The sequence below is a fragment of the Crocodylus porosus genome, unplaced genomic scaffold, assembly GCF_001723895.1.
Source record: "Crocodylus porosus isolate Cpor-Errol unplaced genomic scaffold, CroPor_comp1, whole genome shotgun sequence".
In the NCBI taxonomy this organism is placed as follows: domain Eukaryota; kingdom Metazoa; phylum Chordata; order Crocodylia; family Crocodylidae; genus Crocodylus; species Crocodylus porosus.
Window position 1 is genome coordinate 195,787 of NW_017728953.1, and position 11,440 is coordinate 207,226.

The following is an 11,440-nucleotide window of genomic DNA, read 5'->3' on the forward strand; positions in this document are numbered from 1 at the left end:
TGGCCCTGCCATCGGGAAGTATCCTCCACCACACTGCAGGCTTGCAGGGACTATGGCCAGCCGCAGGCAGGCAGGAGTGATTGCAGGCTGCCTGGGAGCCCTGGGTCAGCTGCAGAGGATGATCAGCTGGCCACAGGAAGGCTCCTGGGGAGAGGAGCTGGAGGTGGAGGCTGAAAGAAGGGCAGGGGGTTTGTCTAGTCTGAGAGGTGCCCAGGGCATCTCTCAGACACCCCATTGTGAGTCCTCATGACCTCCACTGGACCACGGGGGACACCGAGACGCAGAAGGGGGCTGCTTATTTCACTGGCAGCAGAACAAGTCCTCGCTTTCAACCTGTTACTTTCAATCCCTTGCGATTACATTCGGGGGTGCAACCCGAACCCCGGGGTTTGGCCCGTGGGGTCCCTGCTCAGACCTGTGAGTAGCCAGGCTGGGCCCAGCAGCAAAGTCCAGGCACCGCCACCCTGCCGAGGCGGACCTCAGGAGATGCCAACCGCCGCTGTGGGCTGCAAAAATGCCACGGGGAAAGCACAGGGCCTCTGCAGCAGCCTCCCTAGGACAGGGACATTGGTCTTCATCCAGAAACGGCCCCTCCCTCGTACTTAGCGGTAGAAGAGACTCTCCCCTGACTGCTGGAGAGACCGTGAGGCTTGAAAGAAGTTGGGGGCAGCTAGAATTGGAGCAAAACGGATCCCCCAGCCCCCAAGCAGCCTGTTCCCGCCGGCGCCTTCCTCCCCCGCCCCCACTGCTGGAACGCGCCTGGCACTGCATGTGCGGCGCGCCGGCTCCCCTCCTCCATGTGCTGCCCGCCCCCAGTTCAGATGTGTGCCAAGCCGGCGAGCTGGTACTGGCAGCAAGCCATGTGTGGAGGGGACGAGAAGTGGTGGGCTGGCCGGGGGCATGCAGAAGCACCTTCCCCTGGGCACCCCGTGCCCTGCACAAAGCCCCAGACACCCCTGCGAAGTGGCCACGGGCATCCTCAGGTCAGCAGGCTCCTGAATTCGGCTGCCCCTCCCTGCAGCGCCAGACCAGGCTGAGTCCCCCACCGAGCGCCAGCCCCCTCCCTGTGCCCGGATGCTGGCCTGGCCTCACTGGCTCCAAGCCGAGCCAGGCACTGCGACCAGGGACCTGCAAAGCGTCCATGCAGGCAGCAGTGGGCCTGGGGGGCAGTGCTCCCCATGACAGGAGCCAGCAGTGACAGCAGTTAGTGCCTGCCTCTAAAGCACAGGGAGCAAACTGTGGGTGGGCTTGGGGCACTGCCTCTCTTCTCCCATGTCTACCTCTCCTCCGGCCATGGAGATCAGAGGGCCCTGGGACTTCAGTCCTTATTTGCTTGGCTGGGGGATGCAGCAGCCCAGCTTTCCTGGGCCACAGGGCTTCCCTGCCGGCCGCAGCCCCTCTGCATCACCTGGAAAGGCCTCAAGTGGCTCTAGTTGCTGGGCTGGCTGGGGTAACCCACATGGTGCTCCTGTCCTGTGGGTGCAGGGCACTGCTCACGGGGGACTGTGCCCAGACAACATGTCCCCTCCTCCTGCAGCCCCACAGCAGGAGCTGGCCCCATGTCTCGTCCGTGGCCCAAGGGGCACAGCAAGTGCCCTGCATGCATGGCTTGCCCACCTTCTTGGGCTGTGGGATCCGGGGACAGGAGTGGGCTTGGGTCATGGGTGCGGAGGTGACCCAGTGCTCCCAACCTGTCAGGTCCTGCAGGGCCAGGAACATGCACAGAACGACCTGATGGGTCTCAGGAGCCGGGGAGGGAGAGGGGCATCCCACAGCTAGGAGGCCTTGAAGGAGAGGATGCATCTTCCTATAAGATACACCTGAATCCAGCCTCAGCCTGGCCGGTTGTGGTGGTCCCTTGGGGGTCAGGACTCCCCATCTTTCCTCTTCCTTCCCAAGCACAGGGGACAGGATTTCCTGCAGTGGCGTCAGCGCACTCGCACATGCAGGTGTGTGCTGTGACACTGGCTGTAGTCCAAGCTCATGCTTCAGGGGTCAGGAAGAAATCCCCCCGCCTCCCAATGCAGCGCTGACCACATGTGTTGTAGGAGCTGCATTTCACTTCCCCTTGCAGCGTCAGTCGGTGTCTGGGGAGGGTGGGCAGGGGCTGGGTGTCGGGGCTCCTGGGGGCACACTTCAGCCCTTGGGGAAGGGTGGGTGCGGTAGGATGGGGCAGCGGGAGTAGAAACGCTCGAGGAGGTGATGGAAAGGGAACGGCCTGCTGCAGCTTCAGGGCTGTGTCCACTCCCCCGTGGAGGACCAGCAGGGACCTGGGGCCTGTCCCCCGTTGTGCCAGGGGCATCAACTGCAGCTGGGAAGTCACATTCCCCAAGGCACTGCGCTCTCCCGGGGGAGATGCCCGGAAAAAGGACAAAGCACCCTTAGCTGCCGCATCGCCAGCCTTGAGGCTCAGGTTGTAATAAAGCTCTTAACACGGCAACCGCTCCGCGTTTAATGGATCTGCCGCGCCCCACGACTGCGCTGCGAGGGCAGGATGCTGGCGGCAGCGGGACAGAGACAGAGGTCACCCTGTGGGATGGGACCGTTTCCTTCACCTCTTGCAGCCCGAGGGAGCCCTGCGGAGGCCTGAGGCCAGGATGCAGCAGGCTGGGCGCTGAAGTGCCTAAGGCCCATACACCCCTCGGTGCCTCGTGGCCAGCCCACTCTTTGGGCACCACATGGAGGTGGACGTGCTGGGGTGACAGGGCATGTAGGGGCCGGGCACTGTGCTGCTGAGCCTTCAGCAGCCGTTCAGGGCAGGGCATCTAATGTCAGAGCACGGAGAGCAAAGTGGGCAGGAGCCCTGTATCCTTGGGGGTGGCATCATGGGGCGCATGAGCCATGCTCCCGGTGCATCCATGGGGTGGCCAGAATGAACACATCTGGGCCTTTGCCCAGGGCTCCCCGCGCCCCATCCCTCAGCTTTCCTCCTCTAACTGCTTGGCCGCTCTCCTCTTTTCCCGCAGCTCCTTGTACCGCCATTTGGGCAGCCGCAGCGTGTTCCTGTCCGGCGACTCCTCCAGCTGCTCCTCCGCAGAGGCCGGCGGGGCGGGAGGCTTGGTCAGCTTGATCCTGGGGACATGGTCCTCGGGGAAGATGCTGCTTCTGCGCAGCAGCCGCAGGGGCAGGAAGCTGGGCATGCTACCGGGGGGCTGGGATGAGGCCAGGGCCGGAGGCTGGCTGCAGCCGGGGAGCTCCTCAGCCCCAGAGCGTGTCTTAGCCTCGGCCGGGGGCTCGGCGTTGGGCACCTGTGCCCTGAGGATCTCTGGCACAGCTAGTCTGCGCTTGCCCACCTCCGGAGGGCTCAGGGGGCAGATGGTCCGGCAGGCGGTGGACACAAAGGGGCTGGCCAGGCTGGTGGTCATCCTGACCATGTGGTCCATCACCCCGTCCACCTCGGGGTCTCGCGGGAAACGGAAGCTGAAGGCGGAGCGGATCTTCTCTTGCATCCGCTCACCCCTGGTTTTCGTGGCCAGCGCCTTGGCCACCAGCTCGGGCAGGGCCGGCCACTCGGGCAGGTACTCACTGCTGAACTGCTCGGCCCGAGGCCGCTGCAACAGGCAACGGATCTGCACGATGGTCTCGAAGCGCCCAGTGAACACCGCCCACTCGCGAGCCGTCTTCCCTTTGACCGGGTCCACTGCGTTCAGGTCAGCCCCTGTGGCCACAGAGGGGCACGAATGGCGCAGAACGGGTGCCACCCCCTGGCCATGCCACCGCCTGGTACCCCAGAGGTTTTTGGGGGACAGGGTGCCACCCAGGCAGTCCCCCCTTCCCAGGAAACTGGGACCCCGGGGCTGCCACAGGGCAGCCGCACGCGGAGGATGGAGGAAGCCACTCACCCGCCAGGACCAGCGCAGTGACGCAGTTGTTGCATCCCTGCATTGCAGCCTTCATGAGCGCGGTCAGGCCCCGGGCGTCTCTCTTCTCGACCTCCAGGCCGGGGTAGTAGTTCAGCAGGTAGTTCACAATCATGTCGTGGCCTGAAGAGCCGGGGAGAGGAGCTGAGTTACGGTTTCGGAGGCAGCCAAGGCATGCAACACCGTTCAAAGCTGCCCATGTTCAGGTCTGACCTGCTTCCCCGGGGCGGTGAAAGGCAAAATGCATCATTTGTGCCGTAGCCCTTTGGGGAGTAAGAGCAGGAAGGAACCGGCCAGGGGAGATGTCTCCTGAACTGAGGCTCCTTTGAGTGTCCGAGCTGGCATAGGAGGGAAGGGGTGGGAAGGGGGTGCTTCCCTCTGTGGCAAGGGGCAAAAGAGGGGGGCACTTTCTGCATCCAGGCAGGATAAAATGTCTGGTCTGTTGTGAAGGCCTGGCTTGGGCAGAGCTGCTGGAGGGGAACCATTTCCTGGGCACTGCCCCGGGTGTCGCGGGCCCCTGCCCCTCCCAGAGGTGTGCGGGAAGCTGGACTGTCTGCACGCAGGCATGCACCCGTGTCACGGCAGGTCCCAGGGAAGCAGGGAGCTCCCGGCACGGCTGGTGCCTACCTGCCTGGGCCGCAATCATGAGGGCTGTGTTGCCGTCGTTGTCCTGGTGGTTGATGTCCACGTAGGGGCACCCGCTCAGCAGGACCACGATGTCCAGGAAGCCCGCGTAGCAGGCCACCATCAGCCCGTTCTGGGGGCGGCAGATGAGCCAGCATGTCAGAGACCCCCCTGCCCGCCCGGGGTGGGTGAGGGGACAGGGCTGGTGGCACTGAAAGGCTCTCGGGGACGGATCCAGCCAGGCTACACCAGGCCGAGCCCTCCCAGCAAGGGATGGGAGAACAGCTGGGTTTGAGCTGGGCTCTCTGCAACCTGCTGGGTTGGACTGGCCCAGTCGCCCCACTGGTTCGTCAGCTCACGCCGGAGCTGGACTCACCCCAGCTCCTATGAACACCCAGGCCTGGACAGGGGATGCCCAGGGCCTGCGTGTGCCCCGTGGCCGGCGGTGCTGGGGCGCTCACCCGGCCATTGGCGTCCAGCTGAACGGCCTCCTGCCTGGTCACGCCGCTCTCCAGCTTGTCCCGCAGCAGCGCGGCGCAGTTCCTGGCGCAGCACTGGTGGAGCGTCAGCTCCCCCTGGTCCCCGCTGCAGGGCGCGGGGGTGTAGCAGGGGTAGACGGAGTCATCCGAGACGATGCTGCTGGTTTCAGAGGCCTTGAGTGTGTCACCCAGCTCTTCCCCTTCTTCCTCCTCCTCCTCCTCCTCATAGTGCAGGTCAGGGTCGAAGGCAGGGTCGGCAGCGGGCTCTCCTCCACCCTCATCTGTCATCCGGCCCATGCAGGGGGAGCCGGGCCCAGTGCGGTGCCAGGGGCCGGCCCTAAATCAGGAGCCTTCACAAGCTCTGCTCCACCACAAGCTTCGCGCCTCCAGGTACCCGTGCCTACGGGGCAAGCACCGGTCAGCAAGCCCAGGCCCAACCCTGCACCCCGTTGGCCCACAGCAGCGCCTCCACCGGTCTGCCCTGCTAGCACGGGGGACTCTGCCCTGCTCCTGCCCTGTGCTGCCTCCAGGCCAGCATTGCACAGGGATGGGACCTTGCCTCCGGCTCCGTTTGCCCTTGAAACCCATCAGGATTAACTCCCCAACACCGCCCCGAGCAGCTGGCACCAGCAGCTCATTTGCACCAGGACTATGCCAGGCTGCATCCAGGGCAGAGTCACGGCTGTCACAGGGTGCAGAGGAGCATCCTGCGCCGTGAGCTGGGCACTGAGTGGGGAGGGGGGGGACCGCGCTCCTCTCCTGCTCTCGTCCCTGCCTGTAACCCCGCTTCCTGCCTAGGGCTGTGGGATGGGCGCCAGGTCTCCAGCCGTGCTGCCAGCATGGCCCTGCAGGGCCGGAGCACTAGAGGTGGGCGCAGCATGCCCTGGGAGGAGCTGTGTACGGGCCAGGGAAGCCTGCCCTGGAGCGAGGCCCCCAGGCAGGGCAGGGCAGCAGCCGCAGCAGGTGCAGGATTGACCCCTGCGGGCGGGCGCCGACTGTGCCATAGTGGAGACAAGACCCCGCAGCCTCTGGGCAGAGCCAGCGAGGCGCTGGCAGGGTGCGGGGAATTGCCCCCGGGGGCAGAATCCCACCCCCTTCTTAGGGACCTGCACCCCTGGGTGGGTGCCAGCAGAGGCGGTGTGGGGCTGGGGTGCTGCTATGGGAGTCCCCGGTGCCCCAGGCCAGGGCGGGGGCTCTTTTCTATGCTACGCAAGATGTACCTGGGTATATGTAGATGTCCTGCCCGGGGCCTCTGCTCGGTCCTGTCGCTGTGCCGGCCGAGCTGGGAGGCTCCCTGAGACGTGGCAAATGCCCCCACCTCCCTGAAGCCGCAGCAGCGTCTGCTTGGGCCCGGGCTGGGCACCTGGGCCACGACAGATTGCACGCTGATGCGGGCTTAGCCAGCAAGGCCTCTTAATGTAAACCCTTACTTAAAATGGCTCAGGGCTGCCCGGGAGGGGTTGGGTACTGGTAGCTGAGGAGAGGGTCACGTTGAGCTCCCACGGCTGCGGCTCAGCCCAGAGCTGCTGAACCCAGCAGGCCCCAGGCGTACACCGCCACGCACGCTTTGCGCCTCCGGCAGGTGTGCAGCCAGGGCCGTCGCACGCGCCAGCCGCAGGCTCGCTTGGAGGAGGGGGAAACCTGCCAGGGCAAAGGAAACCTGGACCTGGACGTGCAGTTCTGCAGGGGGCTGGTGCTGTCAGCAGGGCCTGGGTCTCCTTCCCTGGCCTGGGGCCTGGGGAGGCCCGGGAGCAGCTTGGCGGCTGGCGGGGTTATCTCAGGGAGTCGGCCCACTAATCCGTGGCAGTCTCTGAGCAGATTACAGCTCGGCAGAGGGGTGGGCGGCTCCGGCTCTGCCCGTCCTTCCTGCCTGACCCGCTGCACTGCCCCTGGACCCGCACGTCCCCAGCCCCACTCGCTGAAGGGGCTGCTTCGGCTCTGGGGGGGCACGCTCCTGGCCTGCGGCACCCGGTGTCGCCCAGCACCAGGCTGACGGGGCCTCAGGCACTGCCGCGCTCAGACTGTGCGGCGGGAGGCAAGGGGCTCAGCTTAGACTCTGGGGGATATCGGGGTTCAGTTCCCTTCTTTGCCACTGCCACCCTGGCGACCCTGGGCAAGTCCCTTTATCTCTGGGACCCCTTCGCCGAGCTGCCAGGGGGGACTGGTCCATCCGCCCCTCCTCCGATTCAGGCCGACTGGGCGCGTGGGTGCTTCCCCGTGCCGCGCGCTTGCTGGCACTGCGCACGGCCCGGCTGGGGTGAGCACAGCCACGTACCAGGGCGGGTGCCCCAGTGTGGCAGGACAGGGCCATCGCGGGGCTGCACCAGCTCCTGCCTGGACGTGACCGTGCAGTGCCTGCGGTGGTCACGAGGGGGGGCTCCCGCCCCAGGGAAGGAAGGCCCGTGCGGCTGCGTGGGTGCAGGGGGAGATGCCTGGCTCTGCTCACACACTGGGGGGCTCTGTTCTTGCCCCTTGGACAGCAGCTGCTGCCCTGCCAGGACCCGGAGGCCGGGGAGGGAGGGGGCCAGCACCCACCAGTCCTGCTTTGCCACGGGAATGCTTTGTCCGGCCTTGTCTCCCTGTGGCCCAGGCTCCTGGCACTGAGGGGTCTGCTTCTCCCCGGGAGCTGCCAGGCTTGTCGAGGGCGTTGAGGGCAGCCTTCTGCATGCGGACGCCGCGTCCCTCGGTGACTCCAGCCCCCCGGGCCCGCTCTGGACGTGGGCAGGCAGTCGTGGTGGCAGGCCGGGCGGGGGGGGTGGCCCGGAGGAGCAGCCTCACGGACTGGCGTCCAGGCTCCTTGGGAGTGTGACTGACACCGCGGCCACCGCCCTCCACCAGCACCGTGCCTGGCAGCTCCGTGCCCCCCGCCCGCCCCCACATCGCAGCATGCAAGGTCCCAGCCCCTCACACATCACTGGTGGTCACTGGCACGAGGCCGCGGCCAGCAGGAAGGGCGTTTCACGCTCGTGCCCCTGCCTCCCCTCCTGGCTGGGGATCGACCAGTGCCAGAGGCAGGTGCGAGCTGGGCCCTGAGGACAGGGAGAGGGTCCAGCCAGGCCAGCTCAATGCCACAGGGAAGCACTATGGGGACCTGGGACCTGGGCTCGATGGAGTGATTTACCCAAGGCCGCCCAGGGAGGCAGTGGCAGAGGCAGGCTGTGCAGCCCCCTCCTCCTGGGGGCACCAGCTCCCAGCTTGTCAGGGGTCACGGATACCCCCAGCCCAGGCCTTGGCAGCGAGGGCGCCTCCACAGACGGCCGAGCTGCGGGTGGGGGTGCCAGGATGGCGCTGTCTGAGCGAGGAGGAGCCGCCGACCTGGACACCTGCCACTTCCCCGGGCCATGGTGGGGAGCACTGGTCCAGGCTGAGCCCCGTGAACCCGGCGCACTAAATCACCAGTGCTCGCGGCTTCCGAGGGCGCGGGGGCAGGAAGCATTTGGCACAAAGCCCTGATCTTTCCCCTCCCGCGCGGGGCCGGCGGGAAGCCCGAGCCCGGTGGTCTGGCCCAGGTCAGTCGTTCCCCACTGCCCAGTCATCTCCATCACAAAACCAGGGTGCAATAACTCAGCCCAGGAGGGAAGTGGAGGGCATTGATTTAGATCCCGGGACGGGCTCCGCTCACCCCGGCAGGTCAGGGCTGGGTCACGGGCCGAGTGCAGCCCCTGGGTCCGGCTAACCTGGCTGCAGCTGCCCCTGACATCCGGGCACGGGTCCTCTGTGGCATCCAGAGACCCGGCTCTCCCCCAGGGATGACACTGATCCCTGGGGAGCAGAGCCAGGATGCTATGTCCCCCGCACCTTGCAAGAGGCCCCAGGACAGCCCAGGCAGGCGGCAAGGCTGGCAAAAGAGCATAGGGTGGTACAGATTGGTTTGGACAGAGAACATCCTGCCTCTGGCTGGGCTCTGGGGTCCCTCCAGCCCTATGGCTCTGCGTCCCCCAGGAAGCTCTGGGGCTCTGAGCACCCCATGAGTCACGCGGCTGGGGCAGGGGCTCCGGGCGCCGCTCAGATTTATGCGGGGGGAGAGGAGCACGCCGGCTCCCGTGGCCCGGGGCAGACCTGCCTTTTCAATCACCCGCGCGGCATTTGGTGCTGGGGTGGCCCCAAACCGTAACCCTTGGTGGAGCACAATACCGCACCCATAAATTCTCCCCCGGCACCGAGGGAGAGGAGGGGCCGGGGCCGGGGCCGGGGCCAGGGCCAGCTCCCCCAGCACCTAGGCAGACAAGCACGCATTGTCCGTCCCGCTCCTCGGAGGGCATCTGCCGCCCCATCAGGCGCCCGTCACAGGGCTGCCTGCCCGCTGCCCCCATCCAGGGTGCCCGGCGTGATTTGTGGTCTCAGGAGGAGGGAGGGAGCAGGGGCCATCCCCTGGGGCTGCTTGGGGCGTGCGAGTCGGAGGGCACGCAGAGGGGGAAAGGCCCCGAGCCCCCGGGGCAGGAGGAGCAGCCCCAGCGGGGTGCTGGGGAGATTCACGGCTGTGGGTACAGGTGTCTGGGCAGAGCCAACCTGCCTGCCCTATAATCCATGCCCGCATTACTGCCCAGGCTGTGGCCACTCAGGTTTCCTTGCTGTACACGGATGGGCGATTAACCACGTCCTGGGCATTACCGGATACCAGGGGCTGTGTGCCATGGCCGGGGCATTCCCTGCTGCTGCTAGCGGTCTGCAGGGCACGGGCTGCAGCTCAGACTGTGAACGAGATGCCCTGTGCCCGTGTGCCACTTGCTCCCCCATTGCACATGACCCTGCTCACGGCCCCAGGTTTTTGATTCCAGTTTCTCCAGTGGGTGCAGAGGTCTCCCATCTCCCTGTGCGGCTCGTGTAACTCACTAGGGACCAGGCCTGGTTATGGATTGGGGGTCAAAAGCAGAGGTAAAGCATGGTTGTGTCAAGTGTGTGCATGGAGAGATCTGCGCACACGCGGGCGGGCGTTTGCAGAAACACAGAAATGCATCAAGCAACATGTCAGATGTCGCCAGGCTCTTCAATAATTCAGGCCATTTTCTCCCAGCTCATTCCCATTTGCACTGACATCTTGTTAATTATTCAGCAGCCGCTGGCGCCTGTTTCTGCTGGTCTGGGGACATGCCTCCCCCAGGTGCAGATTCAGCCCTGCTACCTTCAGTCTCTCTCGAGGCGAGCAAGAAGAGGAGATGCGCTGGTGTCACGAGAAGCAGATCCAGCTGTTTGCACGGCAGCATTTGCACTAGTGCAAAGCTCTGGGGCAGGGAGGGTCAGCCACGATTCGCCCTGGTTCAGCTGTGCCCACGCCAAGCCCATGTGTAGACAGACCAAGCCAGGACATGCCTTGGTGTAGCTAGGTCAATGCAGAGACCTAGAAGAGAAGCCAAGCTGCCATTCACCCCACTTGCAAGGCTTGCCACGTCTCAAAGCTTGGCCTGTCTGCATGCACGCACAGGGACCAGGGACTTTGGTAGCGGATGTAGCCAGGGCAGATCTCCACTGCAGACCGGAGCCACCTTTTCCCTCACCTGCTTAGAAGGTGAGAGAACAGAGGCCAGGCCTGGGATTAAGGAGCCTGGCTGAGGCTGCGCCAGCTGCAATCCCTGCTCTGCAGCCCTGCCGTGCTGGCCACTCCTCTCCGCTGGCTGCCGGGAACCCCCAGTCCCTACGGCCGGCTCTTCTGGAGGGGGCGGGGTGGTGCGGAAGGGACCGAAGCAACCGGGAGGACAATGGAGTCTGAACATCTGTCACACTCTGACGATCACCTTCCTCAACAATGGCGCCGTGGGGCTGGGAAGCTGTGGTCCTCCAGGATTTGGGGCGGCAGGGACAATAATCCCCTTTGTTGCCTTCTACAAGGTGGCGTCACGCCTCCATGGGCCTCTGGTTCGGGGGCTTTTCCTTCCTCCCAAAATGGGCTGTTTCACTCCGGGGTGGTGCTTTTCCCTAGGACCCATGATCTGCCTGGAAGGCAGTGAGACCCAGTGGGCAGACCATGGCACAGAGCCCGGGAACTCTGTCCGGGGCTCTGCTGTGCAACCGCCAGTGTGCGTTCAGTGCCTGGGTACGTCAGAGAGCCTGGGCCTCCCTGTCCATGCTGCTCTTACCCCACCCGCCTGTGGTCAACAAGTCTGTTTAGCCTAGATGCTCTACAAGAGCCAGGTCCTCCCTCCCCTCCCCTGGCTCTTGCCAGCAGACCTAGCACTGAACCATTGTGCCATTAACACTTGCCTGGTGCTGCAAGGTACCCCGGGTTAGGGTTAGCTCAAGCAACATGGTAGTAGGTTTAGAATTAGGCTAGGGTTAGGGTCAACCCACACTACACGGTGGTAGGGTTAGGTTCAACCCAAGCTACATGGTGGTAGGGTTAGGATTAGGCTAGGGTTAGGGTCAACCCAAGCTACATGGTAGTAGTGTTAGGATTAGGCTAGGGTTAGGGTCAACCCAAGCTACATGGTGGTAGGGTTAGGGTCAACCCAAGCTACATGGTGGTAGGGTTAGGATTAGGCT

General features: G+C 64.9%; 1 protein-coding gene across 1 annotated transcript; it reads right to left on the minus strand.

The window, feature by feature from the left end:
• Positions 1-2,873: 2,873 nt before the first annotated feature.
• ANKRD33 (ankyrin repeat domain 33) lies at positions 2,874-4,617 on the minus strand. The gene is made up of 3 exons (XM_019556467.1): positions 4,488-4,617; positions 3,843-3,983; positions 2,874-3,658 (listed from the first exon to the last, which is right to left on the minus strand). The coding sequence occupies exons 1-3, from the start codon at positions 4,606-4,608 to the stop codon at positions 2,919-2,921; spliced, it is 1,002 nt and encodes a 333-aa protein (XP_019412012.1). The 5' UTR covers positions 4,609-4,617; the 3' UTR covers positions 2,874-2,918.
• Between the last annotated feature and the right edge of the window lie 6,823 nt (positions 4,618-11,440).